Raw genomic sequence first — 25,695 nt, 5'->3', positions numbered from 1 at the left:
CTGCCTGACCTTTTGAGTTACTCCAAAACTTTGGGTTCGACAAAACATTTTAAGATTTGTGCGAACAGCCATTTCCAACAACTCTCAAAACACTATACATAATAAAAACAGAAAGTAATGTCAATAATCTGCATCTATAAAGAGAGAAATAAAGTTAATGTTTCAGTTCGAGTTTATAGGTCTTTAAATCATTGCTTGGGGTGGGTGAGTGGGAGAAAGATTGAGAGAGAAACATTTCTTAAAGGATACACAAAGTGCTTGAGTAACTCAGTGGATCAGGCAGCATTTCTGGAGAACATAGATGTATGACAGGTACACAAAAATGCTGGAGAAACTCAGCGGGTGCAGCAGCATCTATGGAGCGAAGGAAATAGGCAACGTTTCGGGCCAAAACGTTGCCTATTTCCTTTGCTCCATAGATGCTGCTGCACCCGCTGAGTGTCTCCAGCATTTTTGTGTACCTTTGATTTTCCAGCATCTGCAGTTCCTTCTTAAATAGATGTATGACATTTTGGGTTGGGACTCAATCAGTCGGAAGAACGGGGAGAAAGTTGAAAGAGGGTGCAGGACAAAGGTTGGGGAATGATAGGTGGATACAAATGATAGGGTTTTGATGGGCGGATGTTTGGACAAAGGTCAGGGATGAAGAGACAAAAAGTGTAAGGTAAGGATAGAGGAGGTGAGAATTGTAAAGCCAGAGGAAGAGGTGAAATGGGTGCAAGTCCAGGTGGGACACAGGGAAGAGACGGAGAAGGGGGTTGTTTGTAGGTTAGTTACGTGAAAGTAGAGAATTCAATGTTTAAACTGTTGGGTTGTAAGCTATGCAAGTAGAATATGAGGTGCTGTTCCTCCAGTTTGCATGTGGCCTCACTCTGGCAGTGAAAGAGGCCCAGAACAGAACGGTCAGTGTATGAAAAAGAGTTAAAATGGTGAGCAACCAGGAGATCCAGCAGCGAGCGAAATTGTTCCCTCGTCTACACCGGCTCAATTACATAAAGACCACATCGGTAACACTGAATGCAGTAGATGAGGAGAAGGACGTACAGTAGTAGTGTTTGTTAATTTGATATCACACTTTTGACAGTCATGTGAGAATCCATAATGTAATAATAATAATAATAATAATCTTATTTATATAGCACATTTTCAGTCAACTTGCATTGACCCCAAAGTGCTTCACATAATTACATTACATTTACACACAGGCAAAAGTGGGTGAAGTGTCTTGCCCCAAGGACACAACGACAGTATGCACTCCAAGCGGGATTCGAACCGGCTATCTTCCGGTCGCCAGCCGAGCATTTAGCCCATTGCGCCATCTGTCGTAATGAAAATCTCTCTCCACAAACACATGGACTATTATTGTTCTGTCCAAAATAGAGGCATTACTGCACTAACTGCATTATTTCATTGCAAATCAAAGTATTTTTAGATCAGAGTACAAAAGCACAGATTGTGTTTTCAATGGTGTAGGAAGGAACATCAGATGCTGCTTTAAACCGAAGACACACACATAAAGCTGGAGTATCTCAGCAGGACATGCAGCATCTCTGGGGAAAAGGAATGGGTGACGTTTCGGGTCGAGATCTGGGTCTTAACCTGAAACGTCACCTAATCTTTTCGCCTATATATATATATATATATATATATACACACACACACATACGTGTAATAAAAAACAAAGAACAATAGTACAAAAAATCAAAACCAATGCCCCAAAGTCAATGTAGTTCAGAGTTTATTGGAGGTTGTAGTGTTTAACCTCCAGGGGTCCAAATGACAAATAAATTGATTCTGATTCTGATTCTGATAACAGTGACTTCAATTGTGGGATGAATCTGATTTCTGGACATCCGCGTGGCATTCTGCTCACTAATAGATAAAAGATGCTCTGCTTTGACGCATACGCATAATCATCTTTCAAATCATTTGTTTTAACAATGGGACTGATGACTTTTCTCTGACTGACTTTCCCTTGCAGTACCCATGACTTACTGGCCAAGGTTATGAGACCACACGGAGGCTTCAAACTCTTTGTAGTCCGGGCCTGATTTGATGCAGAGTGGCTGGGTATGGTCCAAATTTCCTGCACTCAGCATGGTTGACCTCAACTCCACAAATCATTTGTCTGTCCACAGGGGATGGCAATGCCATCCTATATTCAAGAACTCGATGGTGTGATAAAAGTGAGCATGTGTTCTCAAGGTGTTTCGAAAGTATTGCAAATCTGTATGTGTGACCTCACGGTGCCCTGCATGAATCTCCCCACTCCTACAAAATCCCATTAACCTACATCCCCTGGTGTTTGGCCAAGCTTGGGATGTTGGTGGACGGCCCAGCCATTTACAAAATCACTGCGTGGAGTCATTGAGGGGTACAGCACAGGATGAGGCCCATTGGTAATCTCATTACCAATCACCCATTTGCACTAATCCCACACTAACCCATTCTATTCTTCAAACAATCCCATCAACTATCCCCAGTTTCTTCCACCAGCCACATGCTCGGAGCCTGCTGCAGTGGCCAATTAATCTAGTTGCACCCACATATGTTTGGGTTGTGGAAGGAAGCAGTTGGTGCCATAGTGGTGCAGCTGAGAGAAATGCTGCCTCATAGCATAGGGAACCTGATCTTGGCTGCTTTCTCTGTGGAGTTTGCACATTCTCCCTATGACCCTCCCACGTCCTCAACACATATGGGTTTGTACATTAATTGGCCTCCAAAGTCCCCCTGGTGTTAAGGGAGTAGATGAGAAAGTGGGATCACATAGAGCTGTTGTGAACAGGCGACTTATGGTCAGCATGGACTCGGTGGGCTGAAGGGCCAGTTTCCATAACTGTATCTCTGAGAAAAGAAATGGAAGCAGCTGGAAGAAACCTTTGTGATGAATGAACAACTGCAGACAGGCAGCAGCCAGGCTCCAGTGTGAAGCCAGATCACTGAGGCTGTGAGTTAGTAGCTCTATCAGCTGTGCCACCATGAGCAGCTCCAGTCTAAACTCCGAGGCAGTTGCAAGTCTTAAAAGTGTAGGTTTTCAATGGTGGGGAGAGATTAATAGTGTTTTAAATTTCAGCAAAGATTTGGAATGAGTATTTTACCACCATCTTCCCCATGTGGCATTCACGATATTTGTTGCAATCATATATTTCTCCACAAAGTGCCAGGCACAGGCAGATAATCTAATTATGTGTTGTGAGAACCACTTGATATCTTAGCCAACTAAAATTATTACTTTTATTACTTTTATTTCTCAAGTGAAGCACAATAAAACACATTCTTGTTAGTTAATTCAGTTAGTTTTAATGTACTCGGTTGTTAAATAAAATATCAAGTTGGCATTTTCCCAGCAGTTTCTTTGTTCCCTATTGATATCTCTGAGTCACGGTACTTTGGTCAGGTGGGGAATGGATCTTGGCAGTAATGTTAATGTCTCGCCCCTGGCTGAGATTCATCAGTAACCCAGTGCCAGGCCTGCAACAGTGGGAGGTCGCCATGTTTACAAGTGCCAAATCCCCACCATGTCAGCAGGGTGAGAGGCAAATAAAATGCAGCCAAAGTGGCAGCCAAGAGACACCTGGTACAGGGGAAACGGACAACGGATAATGGCAGATCCGTCCGCAAATAAATATACTCTTTCCCCCGTACCTCTGCGTTCCAGGCACTCCCTGTTAGGAGACCCAATCTGTCTTATCACAGACGATAGACACAAAAAGCTGTGCAAGCGGGTGAGGCAGCATTTCTGGAGAGAAGGAATGGGTGACATTTCGGGTTGAGACCCATCTTCAGACTGAGAGTCAGGGCTCAAGGAGATATGGCAGGGTAATGTGTGAAAACAACAGATCAAAGCAGATGATGATAAGGAAATGTAGAATTGACCAGTTGCTAAAAAACCCTCTCTCCCCGCCTTTCTCTGGACCAGATTGCCCTGCATGTTGCAATAGGATATGAAAGCTCACTCTGCAGGAATCTCTTGGTCTCAGTAGGATAGCAGGAGCCCTGGTAAACCCTGCCTTGCTGATGTTTGAGGCAACTCCCCCTGCCTGTGGTCCCTCCATTTCTAACCACCAATGGGGAACAAATTACCATGTTGCTGTATTTCAGTTTAAGGAGCAATCTCCTTTCCTTGCAGGAAATGAGAAGGAAAGGTTCCGTGAAGATTGCAAACTGCAGTGCAAACCATTAACCCCTCAGTCATGAATGTACAAACATGAGAGGGCAACTTCAATTGCTCTCTCTTGCCAAACCTGACAGATCCAATTTCATCTTTCCACTTTCCGCAAGTAATTTCCATTACTTATTTATCGACTGGAAACATTCAGAGTTTACCAAGAGTGGCCACGCCTCCACTCGCTGTTAGAATGTATCACCCGATTTGTATCACTCCACAGCTCACTCCCTGCGGCCCTGCAGAAATTTCACTTTCAAACATCTGTTGCCTTATGAAGAACCAAGCTGGATTCCACTCCAACAAATGTACAACAATCATATAGTCTGAAGAAGGGTCGCGACCCAAAACGTCACTCCATTCCTTCTCTGCCTGCCCCGCTGAGTTACTCCGGCATTCTGTGTCTATCTTCAGTGTAAACCAGCATCTGCAGTTCCTTACAAGTAACATCTTGGTTAAGTATTAGAAGGCAACAGGTTGAGAAATTTTGAAGTAAGAAATTTGGAGGAAGTAACCAGTGACAACTCAAATGTATCTGTGCAGGTGACATTCAGCTTCTCATGACAATTGACATTTTCTGAGGGTAGGATCTACTATTTAAACTTGCCAACACTCCCAGTTTGGGTGGCAGGTTGTATGGATGGGAAAACGTTTGGGAAGGAGCATTTAATCACAGGAAAAATAGAATTTGTGAGAATGGGTGATTGATGTTCAGCACGACTCAGTGGGCCGAAGGGCCTGTTTCCATGCTATATCATTCAATTAATCAATCAGGTGAGATTTCATGCTGCAGTGTGTATGTGTGGGGAGGGGTGGGATGGAGGGAGGGGGGGGGGGGGGGGGGGTATCTCCCAACACCAATGCTGCAGTCAGGTCTTTTCCATGTTTCATTGTGAATATCTAGAAGTACATTGGTAACATTGGCTTAAGTGAACATCAGCACCATGCCATCAGCAACCTGAGTACATTGCTGGTGAGGGCAGTACATTGACCCCGAGATTTCCTGATCTAAGTACAGCAAGCCCGCTGAAATTAACAGGCTGAAACAAGTGCAGGGTGAATACTAACTGGCCAACTGGTATTGGGGGTAGGGTGTTGGCGTGGATAGAAAATTGGTTGACAGACAGGAAGCAAAGAGTAGGAATGAACGGGTCCTTTTCAGAATGGCAGACAGTGGCGAGTGGAGTGCCGCAAGACTCGGTGTTGGGGCACATATATATTGGAAGAGGGAATTAGGAGCAACACTAGAAAGTTTGCCGATGACACAAAGCTGGGTGGCAGTGTGAACTGTGAAGAGGATGTTAGGAGGTTGCAGGGTGACCTTGACAGGTTGAGTGAGTGGGCAGACGCGTGGCAGATGCAGTATAATATAGATAAATGTGAGGTTATCCACTTTGATGGCAAAAACAAGCAGGCAGATTATTATCTCAATGGGGTTAAGTTAGGTAAGGGGGAGGTGCAGCAAGACCTGGGTGTCCTTGTACACCAGTCACTGAAAGTTGGCGTGCAGGTACAGCAGGCAGTGAAGAAAGCTAATGGAATGTTGGCCTTCATAACAGGAGGATTTCAGTATAGGAGTAGAGAGGTGCTTCTGCAGTTGTATAGGGCTCTGGTAAGGCCACATCTGGAGAATTTCGTACAGTTTGTTCTCCTAATTTGAGGAAGGGCATTCTTGTGATTGAGACAGTGCAGCGTAGGTTCATGAGATTGATCCCTGGGATGGCGGGACTGTCATATGAGGAAAGATTGAAAGGACTAGGCTTGTATTCACTGGAGTTTAGAAGGATGAGGGGGAGATCTTATAGACATATAAAATTATAAAAGGACTGGACAAGCTAGATGCAGGAAAAATGTTCCCAATGTTGGGTGAGTCCAGAACCAGGGGCCACAGTCTTAGAGTAAAGGGGAGGCCATTTAAGACTGAGGTGAGAAAATACTTTTTCACCCAGAGAGTTGTGAATTTGTGGAATTCCCTGCCACAGAGGGCAGTGGGGGACAAATCACTGGACGGATTTAAGAGAGAGTTAGATAGAGCTCTAGGGGCTAGTGGAATCAAGGGATATGGGGAGAAGGCAGGCACGGGTTATTGATTGGGGATGATCAGCCATGATCGCAATGAATGGCGGTGCTGGCTCGAAGGGCCGAATGGCCTCCTCCTGCACCTATTTTCTATGTTTCTGTGTTTCTATGGATATTTTACTTAGCAGCTAAAGACATAAACTAAACAAATTAAGTGTGAATGTATTTTGCTGTTTCAGTTTACATAAAATGAAGTTTTAATTTTGTGTTATATCAATATTTATCATTTGGTTTTCTAAGTTGTTATTGTTGACATATGTTCTGTTTCCAAAGTGACTGAGCCTACGTGGGGGGGGGGGGGGCTCACCAGCTGTCAGTGCCATTGTGTGAGTCAGCCAGCAATTGGTGGCACGGTGGGCACTGGTAGAGTTGCTGCCTTACGGCGATGGCATGGCTACAGGTGTTGGCTGCACGGAGTTTGTACGTTCTCCCTGTGACCGACCGCATGGATTTTCTGCGGGATCTCTTGTTTCCCCCCACACTCCAAAAACGTACAGGTTTGTAGGCAAATTGGAAAGGTAAAATTGTAAATTGTCCCAAGTGTGTGTAGGATGGTGTAAAGAGCCTGTCCCACCAGCGTGCGATTGCATTCATCTAGCGCGACCAAACATGGTGGCTTGAGGCATGCAACCTCGCGGGGCCGGTCCCACTTCCAACCACGGAGCCATCTGGAGTTGTGCGGGGCTGTTCCCGATATCATACTCACCAATCCGCTGGGCAGGAGGCGGGCCGACTGAATTTGGACGTCGCACGGCGTCGGGCGGTTACGTCATCGCGCAACGCAACGCGCTAGGCGTGTGCCGACAAGACGCTGCGTACGCCCGTCGAGACGCTGCGTACGCCCGTTGAGGCAGTGCGTACGCCCGTTGAGGCAGTGCGTACGCCCGTTGAGGCAGTGCGTACGCCCGTTGAGGCAGTGCGTACGACCTCAATGCTGCTGCGGGCCGAGAGGCCGTTGCCGCGCGGAATTTTTGGACAGTGTCAGTTTTCGGAGCCCCGCGCGATGTCGGGACCAACCCCGCACAACTCCATAAGGGTCCGGCGATCGAAGTGGGACCGGCCCCGCGAGGCCGTAAGGCTCAAGCGACCACGTTAGGTCGCGCTCGCCACATGCAGTCGCATGCTGGTGGGACAGGCCCTTCAGTGTGCGGGGATCGCTGGTCGGTGTGGACTCGGTGGACTGAAGGTCCAGGTTCTGCGCTGTATCTCTAAACTAAACTGAAAATTGGTGTTGAAAGGGACTTTGCACTTCACTGTGCTGGGCTGGGAGTGGATGTTTGTGTGTAGGATCACGCTGGAAGGAACAGTAGGATCCAAGGGCACAAGCTCAGGATCAGCAGAAGATGTGCATCATTTCCTCAGCCACTGGGAGAACCTGGTTATGAATGGATGAGAAATTAGAAAATAAACTCTCTGAAGCTGTGCATTTTTATCATGTTGATGCTGTTATTGTGGGCACAGGAGAAAGCTCAGCAGCAAAAAATAAAATGACATTTTTAAAGAGGTAAACCAAACTACATGTTTCTTGCTTATTTTGTCCATGATTCCATCATTCCTCATATGTTGTTGCTTGGACTTTAATGACTGCCTCACAGGAGATCAGCCCCTTAATGCAGATGCAGGGTGGTGTTAAATTACAGCCAAACACATGGGCCATGTGGAGTGTGTAGAAACTTGGCCAGGAAGAGAACAGCATTCAAAACGGCCTTATTTATATTGGCCTTATCCAAGTCCAGTTACTACGTTCTCAAACACCAGTGGGGAAATATTTTGCTCTCGATTGTAATTCACAACAGCTGCTAATTTCCACCAACAGCCAACTCTGCAAACTCTGTCCAAGTCAATCCACGAAACGTATTGTGACTGAAAATGGATGGGAAGCAAACACACAATTTGGCACCTTGCTTTGCAAATACAGATGTTTTAAATTCCCAACTTCCCACACTCGTTCTGACTAAATGCAAGACCCTAGCCTGTTTCCCGGGAATACTGTGCATCAGTCACCCTTTCCTGTTGCTAAGTGAGAGTCATAAAACTGACAGTGTATTTAAATTCAAATAAGATTTTAAATAACTTGCATATGGCAAAGAACAAAACATTGAAAGGAGTCTTGTGTGCAATGGCATCATCAAGCTGCCCCCACTGCATACAGAACTCAGTGATGTTGCAAGAGGTTTTCAACTGGCCCCACTTACACTTTTTGGGCCACTCCTCTGTAACTATGGAACTGCAAATATTGTTACATCACAACATAAACAAACAAATAATTACAATCAGATGACTGAAAATATTGGTCAAATTGGGTTTTAAGTAGCATTTTAAATGAGGAAAGATCAAAGGATATGAAGTTCTGAGGGGAAAAAAACTCAAATTTACTGCAGGGCCTTGGCACCAGAAGACGCAGCCACCATCTTCTGAGGGGAAATCAAGTCACGTATGCACAGGCTGGAGGAGCACATAGATCTAGGAGGGATGTACAGCAGGAAGATGCTGCTGAGATTGGAAGGCACAAGGATTCAAAGGATTTCAACACAAAGATGGGAGTTGAAAGCATCAGCAGGAGACACCGGGCATTTACTCCACATCAACTACACATAGTATTGGTCAAGAGTCACATTTTTGATTGTGCTTCTAATTGTTATATTGGGACACTAATGTTCACAACTAGTAGAATCTAGAAATACCTGGAATGGCCGCTTTGGCCCCTCTCTCTCAGTTTCTGGAAACCCAACAGCAAAAGGTCATAAGCCCATTAAGTCTACTCCGCCATTCAATCATGGCTGATCTATCTCTCCCTCCTAGCCGCATTCTCCTGCCTTCTCCCCATAACTCCTGACACCCATCCTCATCAAGAATTGACCCATCGTTGCCTTAAAAATATCCATTGACTTGGCCTCCACAACCTTCTGTGGCAAAGAATTCCACAGATTCACCAATCTCCAGGGCTGCCAACATTGGGTGAGAGTTGGGAGTGAGAAATTGTGAGAGGCCAAGCCCAGAGGAGCGTAGCTTTTGCATTTATCAGCTTGAAATTGTGCAATCTGGTGAATAATGTAGCGAGTCTTTTAACTTACACTTGAATGTAATATTTATGCTTTAATTTGGATTAGCTATAAGGTTAGGCTAAATTACATTCCTAATTATATTCCACAGCGGAGCCAGGCTCTGATCAACAGGTGCAACACATGACTGAAATTCAGATTATAATCAAGCACTTGGCCCATGTTCACCAACTCACTGCACACCTGGTACTACTCCTGACCCTGACTCCAGTTGCGTACCTTCTCTCATTCCCGAGCCTGAGTCCAGCCTTACATCTGGCATCCTCTTCTACCCTGATCATAGCTGCTTACCTGTTCCCAGTGCTGAACACTCCCATTGATCCAGCTTTGACTGCACACCTAGTACTATTCCAGACCTTGACTCTGGATGCACACTTGGTCTTGCCCCTAGCCCCTCTGCACTGACAATATATCTGGCCCACACATAAAGCCCAATATCTGACCCCCTGGACTTAACATATTACGTTCAAGTCCATAGGTGCTTATCTAAAGCGGTAATCTTTTATGGGGCACTTCACGGACCAAATTTTGTATAACAGAATTTGCTACATCCATTGGCTTCCTTGTTATCCAACATGCTAGTTATTTTGCAAAGAAGTCATTAATTGGTTGAACACAATTTTTCATCCATAAAATTATACTCACTGAGGCTGCTCCATGGCCGGAGCTGCAGCGAGCGACTCGCCTGCCCGGCAAACACTTGCCAGCCCGGCAAACACTCGCCAGCCCCGGCTCCCCGTCTGCATCTGCCCCAGCTTCTGCTTCCATCCCTCCATCTGCCCCGGCTCTTCAACACAGAGCATGAGAAATTTGTGATCAGCGTGAGAGCGTGAGAATTTGTCCAAATGCATGATTCTCACGCTCAATGCATGAAAGTTGGCAGCCCTGACCCTCTGACTAAAGAAATTCCTCTTCATCTCCCTCCAAAAGGAATGTCCTTTATTTCTAAGGCTATGACCTCTAGTTGCAGACCCTCCCACTAGTGGAACCATCCTCTCTATTCAAGCTTTTCAAAAGTGGGTTCAGGTACATTTAGGACCATGTGTGCACATGCTTGTTTATTCTCTATAGCAGCAATTATGCACTTAAATCTAGTCATCAATTACTAATACAACATTGGGTGTTTACGTAAAAGGAAATGTAATATTGCATCATCAACAATTAATGGAAAATGTTGAAACGGTACAGTTAATAGAGGGCAAAACATGAAATGTGAACAATTCCCACCCAGACAATTACTTTGTCTCTTGTGAGTGCCTTGGCCCAGTAATAGCAATCTTGCCTCTGCATTACAACATTATGGGTCAAATGCCTCTCCCAGGACAATGTGATTGCGCAAGCAACACTAACATCTTAGAAAACTGGCTAGGGACTGCTTTACTCTGAAGTCGCAATTCTCATATGGACTGTTATACTGCAGACAAATAATCTCATAACATGATTCAAACAATGCATGCTCCTGGAGTTCTGGTCAATATTTATACTTCTATAAACACATTATGCTAATACAAAAGCCATATTAACATCCTCCAAGATAGGATGAAACATATGTTGGCTGAAGTTTGTTAACAGCAACCAGTGTAACTATGCAGCACTAATAGGAAGCGTTTATCATAATGTCAACAATACTGCTCCCAGCTACACATGTACAACAGAAGCTCAGGAATAAGGATAAAAAGATACGCTGCAGTAGAATTTCACAAAGTCAGCTTCATCAGTAATAAATAAAAAAGGGACTTTGCCCAAACATCATCTTCTCAAAGGGAACATGGCTACATATTCCCAATCAGAAGCATGGAGCCACAACATACCTTAAAGTGAATGTACAGTTAATAGAGGGCAAAACATGAAATTTGAACAATTCCCACTTCACGGAATAACAGAATTTGCTACATCTATTGGCTTCCTTGTCATCTAACATGCTAGTTATTTTACTGTTATACTAGTTATACATAGCTGCTGGAATTTGGAGCAAAATTAAGATGGTGGAAGAACTCAGTGAGCAAAGCAGCATCAGTGGAAGCAAATAGATGGTCGAGCCTGTATCTGCACCAAGATTAGAGAGGGAAGATAGCCAGTAGATAGATGAGAGAAGGCTAGAGACAAGATAGCAGGTGATGGGTGGAAACACCAGGAAATAAAACAAATAGGTAGGTGGAGCCAGGAGGGGGAGGGGAGAAGGAAGAAGGAAGATGGAGACAGGGGCTGGTAGACAACAGGTGGAAGCAGGTAAGGCAGGGTGACAGGTAGATGGGGAAGGGGATAGGAAAGGTGAACCAAGAGAGATGGGACCAGGTGGAGATGGGAGTTGGACCTAGGTAACAAGGGGGCAGGGGCAGGGGATACAAAAGGTGAACGAAGGGAGAGAGACTGTGGGTGGGCAGATGGGAGTGGGAGACATACGTGGGAGAGCGAGTTACCGAATATTGAATTAAATGTTCATACGACTCGCACCCCGAGCGGATTGAGTGTGTAGTCCAACATTTAATTTTTCAATTTCAGTTCACCCATTCCTCCTGTGTTCCTTTCCCATTCCCATTCCCACCAGCCCACCAAGGTTCTTTCTGCATTTTGTTCTCCTTTTCCATCCGTGCCCCCATGATCTGGGCATCACCCACCACCAACTGGTTCCAATCTGTTTCCACCTATCGCTGAGTAGCCCCTGTCCCTAGCCTCCCTCCTCCTCTCCCCTGCCTGACGTCATCTGTCCATCATTTCCCCACTGCCCTCAATCTGATTCCACCCATCACCTACCATCCTCTGTGTCAGCTTGACAAGGTTTACCAGGATGTTGCCAGGACTAGAGGGTCTGAGCTATAGGGAGAGGTTGAGTAGGCTGGGACTCTTTGGAGCACTGGAAGATGAGGGGTGATCTTATAGAGGGGTGATCTAGGTGAGAGGAATAGATTGGGTAGATGCACAGAGTATCTTGCCCAGAGTAGGTGAATCAAGGACTAGAGGACATAAGTTTAAGGTGAAGGGAAAATGATTTAATATGAACCGAGGAGTAACTTTTTCACACAAAGGGCTGTGGGTATATGAAACAAGCTGCCAGAGGAGGTGGTTGAGGCTGGGACTATCCCAGCTTTTAAGAAAACAGTTAGACAAGTACATGGATAGGACAGGTTGGGAGGGATACGGGCCAAACGTGGGCAGGTAGGACCACTGTAGCTGGGACATGTTGGCTGGTGTGGACAAGTTGGGCTGAAGGGCCCGTTTCCACACTGTGACCTATCATCCTCTGTCTCACCCCATCTTTTTAGTTCTATCTACTGCCTATCTTCTCTCCACATCTCAGTCAGTATGCAACCTGAAATGGTCACCATCCGTTTACCTCCACAGATACGCCATGACCTGCTGCGTTCATCCAAAAGTTTAGTTGTTGCTATATCTATATTACTAAAAGTCTGATCTTGACCACTTCCTGTTGTTCTGTATATTGATTTTAGAAAAAATGCTGCCACTTACAGCTATGATTTTGGTTATCTTAATCAGTCCCCCTCCGCTGCACAGGACAAGAGGATTTTTCCCATCGATGAAAAATAAAAGAGTTATTAGTGTTTAAACAATGTTGAGATTCTCTCTCCTGAAGGCCGTGCCCCTTCCAGAGCGACTATAAAACCCGGAAGTGTTGAGTGCCTCAGTCAGTCTCTGCAAGATGGGGGAGTGAGAGGGTCACGTCTCTCAGTCAGAGCTGTGAATAACACTGAACACATGTCTACTAAACTGGTTTTACTGACTTGTCAGTGCCCTTAATGTGGTTTGAAAATATAGTTTTGTGGTTTGAAATGCTAAAGCTGCATTGCCTTTGGTTTGGAAATGCTAAAGCTGTGTTGCCTTTGGTTTGGAAATGCTAAAGCTGTGTTGCTTAATTAAAGCTGTGTTGCTTAATTAAAGTTGCCTTGCCTAATTAAAGTTGCCTTGCCTAATTAAAGTTTCCTTGCCTAATTAAAGTTTCCTTGCCTAATTAAAGTTGCCTTGCCCTCTATATTATTAAAAGTCTAATCTTGACCACTTCATGTTTGCACTTTATATTGATTTAGAAAAAACGCTACCACGTACAGCTGTGATTTTGGCCATCTTACTCAGAGTCCCCCTCCGTTCATCAGGTGCCGGGGATTTTTCCCATCAATGAAAAATAAAAAGAGTTATTAGTGTTTACAAAATGTTGATATTCTCTCTCATGTCAATCACGCCATGAAGGCCACGCCCCTTCTGCCGGGAAGGGGGAGGGACTATAAAATCCAGAAGTGTGGGCGTGGCTCAGTCCCTGCAAGATGGATGAGGGAGAGGTCATGACTCGCCGTCTTTAGTGGCCTTGCACCCTGCTTGAAGTGGTAAGAAACTGCACTTGAATTTGGTGGCCTTGCACCCTGCTTGAAATGGAATTTCAAGGAATAGCCGTGAGTCAACTGCCAGCCCACCAGCCATGAGTGAGTGAGCTGCCAGCACAACAGGCTTGAGTGACTGAGCCGCCAGCCCAATAATCCATTCGGCTCACAATGTCCATACTAGCCCCCTGGAAACCAATCCCTTCAGTCCACAACACCCATACTAGCGCTCCAGAAAGCCCCCACCCCCCACTGGCCACCAATATTGGAATTGGTGGAGAGGTGGAATATTGCATTAGGGGACCAGCCCTCCCATGTGATGCTGGGACCCAACGGGTCCCACTTAGTTTAGTGATAACTATTTTTTGTTCAATATTGTCTGTAAGTTAACATTTATGAATAAAAACAAAATATCTAGTGGCCCAAAAGAACATCCGGAACAGCATATTTCATCATGATGGCCAGCTTAGATAACACATTGACATTAAATATGCTAAAAGAACGTGTAACTGTGCTGTTATTCCATGTTCTGGGAAGGGAAGAGTAGAAGCATTCAATGATTTTACCTGCTAATTTTCATAGTTATACTTTGAGGAAAGTTTTATGAGTTGCCACCCAGAGGTCAGATATCCCATGGTTTCATTTGCAATCTCTCTCAAATAATAATCCCTCAGTTCACCACTTGCCTGCAATGTACTCACGGTCTTGCATCAATTCACAGGAAACACAACTTGTACAATGAGTATGAGTCACATGAACCTGAATAAAGGTGAACGCAGCAAGGGCCTTCAAACCAGTGTGGACATTGGGAGAGAAGGAAGAGATGGGCCCAGAGGCACAGCATACAAACCTTCAATGTAGCCACATTGGGAAGTTCCCAGCCTAGCAAGCTTCCTGCCTGGCACAGGATTTATTTTAAAAAAGTTACCAACTTTGTCAGTATGTCCTTTCCCCCTAATGTTAAATTGGAAGAGTGATTAAAAATTAGAATGATTCCGCCATGCGACTAAAACCTTTTGTTTCATGCATTTTTTCACCATGTGTTATCTCTTCCTGCTACATAGAAAAACATTATGCAGTTGCCGTAACAGCCTATTGATTTCATTCCCTCCTTTTTGCATTATTTTAAATCCTCAGTAGGTGGCAATGGGCCCTGCATAAATGAAGGTAATCTAGCAATCAAAATGTAACAAATGAGGGATTACACAGGAGCTTCCACAGTTAAGACCCGCCACCATAGTCAACATGTTTAATATCAGTACCAAATATTGCGCCATATCCCACCTGCTTGTGTCGATTTCCGCCTCGCTTTCTTGATGTCTTCCTCTGTTTTGTAATTAGCTTTATTCTCCATCTGTTGAGTTTTAAATTCTAGATCCTTCTGCCTCTCCGCCAACGCTTTCCGAGCCTACGAGGAATGTGACATCAATTAGAGCAAATCCTTTCATTGGGATCGACCTGACCAGCAGCAGCAGCAGCAGCAGCAGCACATGATGGACAGAGCACCCATGGCAGCATAAACAATGGGTGCCGAGGAAATGTGACAATGTACGGGTGTCAAGGGTTATGGGACGAAGGCACGAGAATGGGGTTAGGAGGGAAAGAAAGATCAGCCATGATTGAATTGTGGAGCAGACTTGATGGGCTGAATGGCCTAATTCTGATCCTATCACTTATGACCTTAATATGAAGTGACCCATGCCCAAAAGAAAAATGTTGAAAGGGCATTAAATGAACATACAAAGAAGAACTCCAGAATATAAGTGCGGAATGTCAAGATGTTTCTGGAGAGGGTAGTGAGGATGAAAGATGGAACAAAATGATAGGAAGGCTACAGGCATGATTTGAAGGCAATAACATTGCCCCCATCTTCATGCAAGTATGTTAGTGTGCTATCTTAAGATGACAGCTTACAACCTTAAAGACCCACACAACACTGGCCATACTCTCATCTCACTGCTATCATAGGGGGAAAAATGCACAAGCTTGAGAACCATTACCTCTAGATTCAAGAGCAGCTTCTTCCCTTCAACCATTGAATCTTAAATCACACTGTATATTCTTAACCACCATCCTTGCTCAACACCATATGCTATTGTGTGGGAAGGAACTGTATGTTGGTTTACACCAAAGATAGACATAAATTGCTGAGTAACTCAGCGGGACGGGCAGCATCTCTGGAGAGAAGGAGTGGGTCAGTCTGGAGAAGGGTCTTGACCTGTAGTATCATCCATTCCTTCTCTCCAGTGATGCTGCCTGTCCCGCTGAGTTACTCCAGCATTTTGTGTCAATCTACTGTATACTATACTATCTACTGTAGTATATACTATATTGATATTGTATAATTGACACTTGCAGATTGATACAATATCATACTATACTGATAAAGGTTTTACTGCGTACTTCAGCTTTCATTATTATGCTCTGATTACCCAGTACAGCTGATAATTTGTTGTGTTGCATTAATTTGCCTGTAAAACTGCAGCAAGTAAGAATTTCATTGGTCCCTTCCCGGTGCATCTGACCATTAGGACACAGTTACCTCAAGGTGTCTCTGAGCCACTCTTCAGAACAATGCTTAAAGTAAAAAAAAACAAAGAACTTCCATGTGAAAAAAAAATGTTTCCTCCATCAGAAGACTGGGTACATTTTAAATAGCTACAGTAGTCACGTTTACTGAGAATGTTATCTGATGGCTGGCAGTGCGATGGCAATCTTAGTCTCAGTAGTAGCGTGATAAAATTCTGACGCACACATTCAGTGGCTTCAGACTAAATCAATGGCTACAAATTAACGAATTCACTCATCCTAATGTAATAGATACAAGAATGGCCCATTCAGATAGCCAGAGAGTGATATGGAAAGAGCTTCTTCACAGATTAGTAAACTATAGACTGACGAGACTGAAGTGGTTTCTCTTATTATAAAATCAACGTGATTCACAATCATTTTTTAACTTTTGGTGACCAAAAACATATGCAGCCTTCAATGCCTTGTGTGTACAGCCTTGTGCAAAGGAAAAAAATCAAGTGTGATTATTTCGGGGCAAATAAATCATACCACATAAAGTTCCTGTGCTGCCAGGGTTAAGGCATAGACTACACTGACAGGAAAGGTTGAGCAGCAGGGAGACGGGGAGGGCAATAAGCACTGGAGTGGTGGAGTTACAGCGAGAGGCAAGAGCACACTTCCAAAACCAGCATAGAAGGACTAATACGGATAGATGCAGCAACAGTTTCATGATCAGTTCTGGGATTTCAAATTCAATTATTTCAACTATGAATCCTTTTATTCTCACCATTCACCCTATCCAACATGGACCTATCCAAAAGGTTTCTACACTGGTCCATTTAGCACCTGAGGAGCTGCTGAATTTCTGGGCCTTTATAACTCAGGGCCCAAGAGAAAAGAAACTTAGAATGTCTAAAGCCAACAGATGTTACTGTTGAAATGGATTGCACATGTTCAAGATGTGACTGCCAGAGTAACATCATTTTTTTGCATGGAGGTGAACTAACACATCTGTACATTTTTAGCACTTGCTGATCATAACTGAGTCATATGGGATTTCCTGTACATTTCGGGGAAATCATACAATACCTTAATACAATCAGTATGGCGTATAACATTACACCACAACTCTCTGAAGCAACTGAGACACTTCACTCACCTCAATTGTGCCAACAGCTTAACAATTATAATTCTGGGTCAAATTGAAAGGTAAAGAGTAAAGCAAGCAGTGGAAGCTCCACAGATAAAGATGCAGTTAACCAAAGCTTGGAAGGGAAATGAGAAATATACAGGATAGGGTTTGAAACAACAAAGAAAGGTGAGGATATAAAGCTGCACAAGTGTTCTTTACACACACGTAAGGATCAAATGAATGAACTAAATAAAATTAAACATCGTAATGGCTATCATATGGTTTTCTCCAAGTTCTCTATTTCGGGATTGGGGATGAGTACAACAGATTATTGGGCCTAGAAAAAAAGATAAATACATTTCGAGATACAGACTAGTCAGTAATTAAGAATAATATTATTTCAATCATAAGAGAGATGAGCAAACAGTGAGTCAACTCATCGCTGACTGCAAATTCTGGCCAAATGCCCCGAATCCAAATCACAGCATCCTAATGATGAGGTTGATGTAAATAACCTAATAGTGATGTTAATATTAAGATCAACATAGGCAGTGGCAGAGAGTTTTGTTTTAGTTTAGTTTAGAGATACAGCGCAGAAACAGGCCCTTCAGCCCACTGAGTCCATGCCGACCAGTGATCCCCACATACTAATGCTATCCCCCCCACACACACACACACACATACTCTAGAGGGATTTTTTTTTTTACAATTATACCAAGCCAATTAACCTACAAAACTGTACGTCTTTGAATGTGGGAGGAAACCGGCGATCCCGGAGAAAAACCACACAGGTCACAGGGGGAACGTGCAAACTCCATACAGAGAGCACCCATAGTTAGGATCGAACCCGGGTCTCAGGCACTGCAAGGCTGCATCTCTACCGCCTGCCCCACTGTGCTGAACAGCAGCCACAGCATTCAGCTCCTCCAAGAAAAGTGCATCTGATTTACGTCTATGTATCATTAAAATATTAAACTACGCAATTGTAACTTATCATCATATGTTCATTTTTTTTATTTATTTACTTGTGTTTTATTTTTATAAACTGTTTTTGAATATCAGACATTTAAAAAACCTAAAAACGAGGATAGCAAAGTCCCATCTCCAACTTGTGTAGGAAGGAACTGCAGATGCTGGTTTACACTGAAGATAGACACAAAATACTGGAGTAACCCAGTGGGTCAGCACCATCTCTGGAGAGAAGGAATGGGTGACGTTTCGGGCAGGAACCCTGCTTCAGTCTGAAGAAGGTTTTCAACCTGAAAAACCATCCATTCCTTCTCTCCAGGGTAGCTGCCTAGTTACTCCAGTATTTTGTGTCCCTTTATTGGCCGTGAATCCTCTTCAGGGACACGTCAGGTACAGGTTCCTTGCACTGCACCATTCACAACCCCGTCAACATTCGGACTTGGCATTTGCACTGAAGGGAGACCAGTGAGACAGACCCTGAGCATCGAGATCACGTATGGTGGGCCAGCGGGTGTACAGGCAGTGATTCTAGGCAAAAAGTCCAGATTAGCATGATCCTTATATGCTTAATACGGAACACAGGGATCAGCTGTGACTCCAGACCACTGTAAAACTGACCTCCATGCAATGAGGCAGAGCCTGATTATGGAACACTGTATATCTGTGGGTAAAACAGTAAATCGGTAGAAGTGCCTAAAACAACAATCTAACCTGATCTTTCAGAGGCAAGAATATTATTTATTGAAAAATTAAGCCAGAGGTGACTGGAGGTCGCCAACAATATAAAATGACAAGGAAAAGCACGGAATATTGTAAAATAAACACAAATCCTGGTGTATGGAAGAGACACAAATGTTAACAAATCAGAAAGAATGAAAAGAAAACCGAATATATACAAAGAAAGTTGCGGGGGATATCAAAATTGACACAAAAAATGTTGCAATTGTATTGTGGAACCTGATGCACCACAAGTGGTTCATGGAGCTGTTTGGTAGCTCAAGGGATACATCTCATCTATAAGGTCACAGAAATGGCCCAACTTGTCCAAGTTGCCAACTGAGCCAGGCACACTAGCCTGCGAGTGCCCCGTACCCCTCCAATCTTTCCTATCTATGTACCTGTCCAAGAGTCTTTTAAATGTCGTAATTGCACCCCCTGTACCAAATCCTCTGGCAGCTCGTTCAATATATACATCACGTTCTATATGAAAAAAGTTGCTTCTCAAGCCCTCTTTACATCTTTCACGTCTCACTTCAAAGCTATGTCTTAGAGTTTACGACCCTCCAACTTGGGGAAAACAATTGAGATTGAGAAACGATCAGGAGAAAAGATAGAGCTCTTAAAGATAGCGGAGTCAAGGGATGTGGGGAGAAGGCAGGAACGGGGTACTGATTGTGGATGATCAGCTATGATCACAGTGAATGACGGTACTGGCTCGAAGTGCTATTCCTGCACCTATTGTCTATTGTTTCACCTTATCTTGGTCCATGGTGATTTTATCATACAAACAGTAAAATTAATCAGGACAGTGAAACTAGTCGGAGAACTAGGGCGGGGGAGGGACGGGGAGAGATGGAAAGCAAGGATTACTTGAGGTTAGAGAATTCAATATTCATACCGCTGGGGTGTAAACTGCCCAAGCTCCAATGGATGGGAGTACAAATCTGTGGTGTTACTTCAGTGCAATATTGAGGCAACACAGTGCAATCAGAGATGCTACTGTTCAGATAGAATATGAAACTGGGGCCTCGTCTTCTCACTCACGTGGACACAATAATGCTACAACATTACTCGCAGGTAAGAAGCAAAGTTGGTGTGCAGAACAACAGTTTGTTCTTTAAAGCACATGTTCAGATGATCATCACCTTGCCACTTGTGCAACCTTGCTGTGCATGAATTTGCTGCTAAATATTTGCCATGGCCAGCATGGTGGCACAGTGTTTGCATTACCAGAGATAGCCAAAGGCTTGGCCTGTTGGTCTGGAAACACTAAACAGGATCCTGTCATGGTAGCAATGGAATTTAAATTCAACTCATTGAGAACAGTTGTAAATTGGTGAAAATAGCTAGCCTCGTAATGATAGCAACTAAACTAACAGATGGTCATAAACACTCATCTCACGCTCTTTTGGGAAAGAAAATCTGCCATCTGCCATCTTTATCCATTTTGGCCCGTGTTGGATATTAGACCGGCCCATGTGCTTGACTTTATTTACTGCTCTCCAAAATGGCGGGCTATATATGTCAATAACATGAAAACAACACTCTTCTCTAAGCCAAGCTTAAAAAGGACAAAGGCTTTGTGAGCTGTATATTTTTGTAAGTAATAGGAATTTGATTTCCACCAGTCCCACCCCAACCTCACACTCATGCTGATGATCGTATACCTTCTCCACTGTGGCATAGCGAGCACTCAGTTGCTTGCGGAGGTCAGATATGTGGTGGTCAAACTTCTTCATGTCCTTCTTGAAGTTTTCTCGGAATGACAGCAGTGGTTTCTCCACCTCACTCTGCAGCTGGTGAAACAAAGAATGGAAAAACAACACTCATCATTAAAGGCAGGGAGCAGGAATGTGGAATCTGCCTCCAGAGTTTGTGATCAAAATATTACAGACCATATCATCATCCAAATGATGTTTTTTTTAATGTATCTACTTCTTAAACAGTTAATACGTCAGAAACTTTAGAACATGGATGCACCCAGTTCCCCAATCACCATTGAATAGATGATCCTATAATCAAAGCAATTTTGGAATTCCACTATTTAAAAACTTTTGGTATTGTTTTGAAGCTGTGTTTATTATCAGACCCAATGCAGTTTGACTGTTAGCATAGTTTAGCGATGCAGCATGGAAACAGGCCATTCAGCCCACTGAGTCCACACTGACCATTGATCATCCATTCACACTTGTTCCGTGTTATCCCACACTGGGGATAATTTACAAAGGCCAATTAACCTGCAAATCCTCACATCTTTGGGCAACCGGAACATCCGGAAGAAACTCGTGTGGATACAGGTAGAGCGTGCAAACTCCACAGAGACAGCAACCGAGGTAAGGATCGAACCCGGGTCCCTGGTGCTGTGAGGGAGCATTTCTGCCAGCCGTGCCACTGTGCCGCCCATTCATGTACCTCTCTAACTGTTTCTTAAATGTTTGGATAGTCCCAATTCAACGACCTCCTCTGGCAGTTTATTACATACACCAGCGGACCCAGAGCGAGTTGGAAAATTGGATGCAATATTGACCTGTTCACAGATGACAGGATATGGTGAGGGTTATTTTTCTGACTGTAAACCAGTGTAGCTCGGCAAGGATCATTGCTGGGATATCTGTAATGTGTTTTATACGTAGATCGTCTGGATGAAAATATAGGAGGTATGATTAGTAAGTTTACAAAATGGCATGAGAATTGGTGGAGTTGTGGATAGTGAGAATGGTTGCCAAAAGAATATAGCAACACCTCGATCAGTTAGACATTTAGACAGAGAAATGGCAGATAGAATTTAATCTAGACTGGCGAGGTTATGCATTTTTTGGAGCAGTGAGTACAGGGGAATCCGAGGGTCCAAGTCCATAGGCGTCTGAAAATGACAACGCTACTGACAACAATGGTAAAGCAGGCCTGTGGCAAACTTGTCTTCATCGGTCAGGGAATTGAGAAAAAAAAGTTGGCAAGTCAAGTTGCCACTGTATAAAACTATTGTTAGACAAAATTTGGAATGCTCTCTATAGTTCTAGTTGGCACACACTAGGAAGGGTGTGAATGCTTTGGAGAGGGTGGAGAAGAGGTTCACCAGATTGTTCCATGGATTGGAAAGTATTAGCAATAAGAAAAGGTTGGACAAACTTGGATTGCTTTCTCTGGAGCGTTGGAGGCTGATTGGCAACGGATAGAAACACAGATGGGATAGACAATCAGAGTCTATTTACTAGGGTGGAAATGTTAAGCAGGTATAGTTTTAAGGTGAGAGGGGGAAATTTTAAAGGAGATGTGCAGGGCATGTATTTGTACACAGAGTGCAGTCGGTGCTGGAACTCACTACCAACGGTGGTAGTGGCAGACACAATTGCGATGTTTAGGAGGCATTTAGACAGGCACATACACAGGTCTTTGTACACAGACCATGAGCAGGCTTAGTCAGACAGGCATCGTAGTCGATATGTGCAAGGAGGGCCGAAATGGCCTATTCCTATGTTATATGACCCAGTAAAATCTTCCCGGAAATAACCTCACTGTGATCGCTTGTGCCAAACAGATATAATGGGGAAGGTGGTAACAAGATACAGAAAGTAAAACTCAAACAGGAGGACAATGAAACAAGTACAATGACTGTCTTAAGGGGTTGGACAGGCTAGATGCAGGAAGATTGTTCCCGATGTTAGGGAAGTCCAGGACAAGGGGTCACAGCTTAAGGATAAGGGGGAAATCCTTTAAAACCGAGATGAGAAGAACTTTTTTCACACAGAGAGTGGTGAATCTCTGGAACTCTCTGCCACAGAGGGTAGTTGAGGCCAGTTCATTGGCAATATTTAAGAGGGAGTTAGATGTGGCCCTTGTGGCTAAGGGGATCAGGGGGTATGGAGAGAAGGCAGGTACGGGATACTGAGTTGGATGATCAGCCATGATCATATTGAATGGCGGTGCAGGCTCGAAGGGCCGAAGGGCCTACTCCTGCACCTAATTTCTATGTTTCTATGTTTCTATAATGCAGAAGGTAGACCCAAAATGCTGGAGTAAATTGGCGGGTCAGGCCACATCTGTGGAGGAAAGGAATGGGTGATGTTTTGGATCAACACCCTTCTTCAGACTGTGTCAGGGGAAAGAGGACGAGAGTCATAGAAGGTAAATAGAACAAATGAATGAAAGATATGCAAAAAGCAACGATGACCAAGTAAAGGTGGAGCCCACAATGGTCCATTGTTGGCTGTGGGGAAGGTGGTAACAAGATCCAGAAAGTAAAACTCAAACAGGAGGACAATGAAACAAGTACAATGACTATGGTGGGGGTGGGGGGGGGGGGGGGGGGACTGAGGGGGATGTAAGGGTTACTTGGAGTTAGAGAAATCAATATTCATACCGCTGGGTTGTATAATGCAGCACCTGGTAAGTCCTCATAGACACGCTGTTACTGCCTGCTCTTCATTGAACATTTGGGCACTATTGCAAAGAACACTGACTACTCCGGTCGAAGTTAGCGGATTATGAAGTAATGGAAAAGAATAAATAATTCACAGAGAATGAAATTGTGTCCAAAGATATGGGTTAAACGGTTTGAAACTGTCGGCTTACAAATCTCACGTGTGATATTGCCTTTTTTTAATATCATGTTTTGCTGGTCAAATTGCCAAGTACTTAAATATCATCTGCAATAGTATGCCATGAATAGCCAGGGAGTATGATTCACCAGCAACTAATACTCTGAAAACTAATGCAGCAATCAGTCCCTAACAGAGTATTGTCAATGTTGTCTTGGTTTCCTTCTCATTGGCAAATATGATCAGATGTAAAAAAGGAGCAGAGTGCCTGGAGTTTACTTTGAGTTAATTCTTAGAAAATAGGAAGTCTTAATACAAATGTACATAGAACATACCCACTTGAAAACCTTCCAAGTGTGCACAATTCAAAATCTTTATCTAATCACGTTCTTGAGCACAATAGCACAAATACTGCAATTATAGACAAGCTGACAGGCCATGATTTTCCTGTGTTATTAACAGACTACTTCTGATTATGAACCACTTCCTGTGTTGATTAACAGTGTGTTTATAAGGGTATTTTAATGCAGAGACTGTGGAGTAAAAAAAAATCTTTGTTGAACGTTTGAGATTGGGAGGGAGCCTTTTAAGTGGAGAAAAATTAAAGTTCCAGGAATCATTCCCACACGTCCTTCATCAGTGTCACAGATTTAGTGTTGCACCCACAATTGAGTATGTGTTTTATTTATTTTTATTCCCTTAGTGGTGGTAAAATGTGGAAGACGTTACCTTTGATGAAAACTTCAGATGGACCTCGGCCTCATCTGCCAAACTTTTCTTCACTTGTGTCCACGCCTCTCCCAAGGTGCTGCCATAGACAGAGAGAGAAACAGAGGGACAGGACGTGACAAATATCCAGGACAACTGCACCTCTTTATGATGATTACTTCCAGTTACCCAACTCACTATTGTAAAATATTTCCCAAGAACACCTGTTCATGTTCAAATAGATCATGGCTCATCACATAAAAACAGAATGAAACACATTGTTACTAAATTGAATGCATCCTTATCAAAGTACTTATTTGGATCTTATAAATGCCCCCTTTCATGACTGCTTCGATAACTTATTCCCTAAACCTGCTTCTGTTATTATAATCATTGACTAACCATTGCTAATGATGTAATTTCCAATCGGCACCATAAAACGTTAACTTCCATTTAAAACAATCCCTCAATTATTATATGATAGATTTTGTTGTTTTATTGTCATGTGCACTGGTACAGTCATAGGCTTTCCTTTGCATACAGTCTGATTACATCAGATAATACTATACATAAATGCAATCAGGTAAACTCAAGTAGAATAGGTGGAGCAAAGAGGAAGATACAGTGTGCAGAATATAGTTCTCAGCATTATAGTGCACTAGTTCCATGAGAAAGGTCCAGTATCATCAAAGACCCACACCATCCTGGCCACGCACTCATTTCTCCGTTGCCATTGGGAAGAAGGTACAGGAGCCTGAAAACTGTAACATCCTCAGATTCAGGAACAGCTTCTTTCCTACAGCCATCAGGCTATTAAACATGACAACAAATAAGCTCTGAACTACAACAGACTATTATTAGTATTGCACGATACTTCTTTATTTATTGAGTATGTGTGAATGTGTATATAGACACACTGAACTTTCTTTCTCCCGTTCTGTACTATGTTTACATATTCTAATGTGCTGCAGCGTAAGAATTTAATTGTCCTATCTGGGACATATGACAATAAAACACTCTCGACTCTTGAATTTCCATAATAGGCTAGAGGTGAATTGGACAGCACCCTAACTTATGGAAGAATGATTCAGAATCCTGATTGGAGGGGAACATGCTGTTCCCGAGTCTGGTGATGTGCGGTTTCAAGCTTCTGTATCTTCTGCCAGACTGGCGTGGGGAGAAGAAGAAATGACCAGGGTGGGACAATACTTTGATTATGTTGGTTCATCTGTTGAAAAATAATCTAAAAATCTCTTACAGTTTGTGAAACACCACTGATTAGAATTTATGATTTTGGTTATGAATGGTATTCCCTGATGTCTGAATCCATCTTCACATGCAACATGCTTTGAACAAATTTGCCAATTCTTTTCAAGTTGTCCAAGATTTAATTGAGATTTAATTCTCAAAGATAAAACAAGGAGCTTGCTCAGTCTAGAAACAAAGAGCTGCAGATGCTGGTTTATGGAAAAAGACACAA

The 25,695-nt window shown here is 43.5% G+C and overlaps 1 protein-coding gene across 3 annotated transcripts in view; it reads right to left on the bottom strand.

Annotated features, from left to right (window-relative positions):
• Positions 1 to 25,695, bottom strand: part of gas7b (growth arrest-specific 7b) — a 340,981-nt gene that overhangs the window by 23,937 nt on the left and 291,349 nt on the right. For all 3 annotated transcript variants that reach the window (XM_055653722.1, XM_055653719.1, XM_055653720.1), the window contains exons 9-11: positions 24,237 to 24,315; positions 20,637 to 20,765; positions 14,922 to 15,045 (exon numbers count right to left, since the gene is read on the bottom strand). In XM_055653722.1, the coding sequence (XP_055509697.1) occupies positions 14,922 to 15,045; positions 20,637 to 20,765; positions 24,237 to 24,315 (332 nt within the window). The remainder of the gene's footprint in view (positions 1 to 14,921; positions 15,046 to 20,636; positions 20,766 to 24,236; positions 24,316 to 25,695) is intronic.

The sequence above is a fragment of the Leucoraja erinacea genome, chromosome 23 (genome assembly GCF_028641065.1).
Source record: "Leucoraja erinacea ecotype New England chromosome 23, Leri_hhj_1, whole genome shotgun sequence".
Taxonomy (NCBI): Eukaryota; Metazoa; Chordata; class Chondrichthyes; order Rajiformes; family Rajidae; genus Leucoraja; species Leucoraja erinaceus.
Note: the sequence above shows the minus strand (reverse complement) of the source record. Positions and strands in the feature narration are given on the sequence as shown.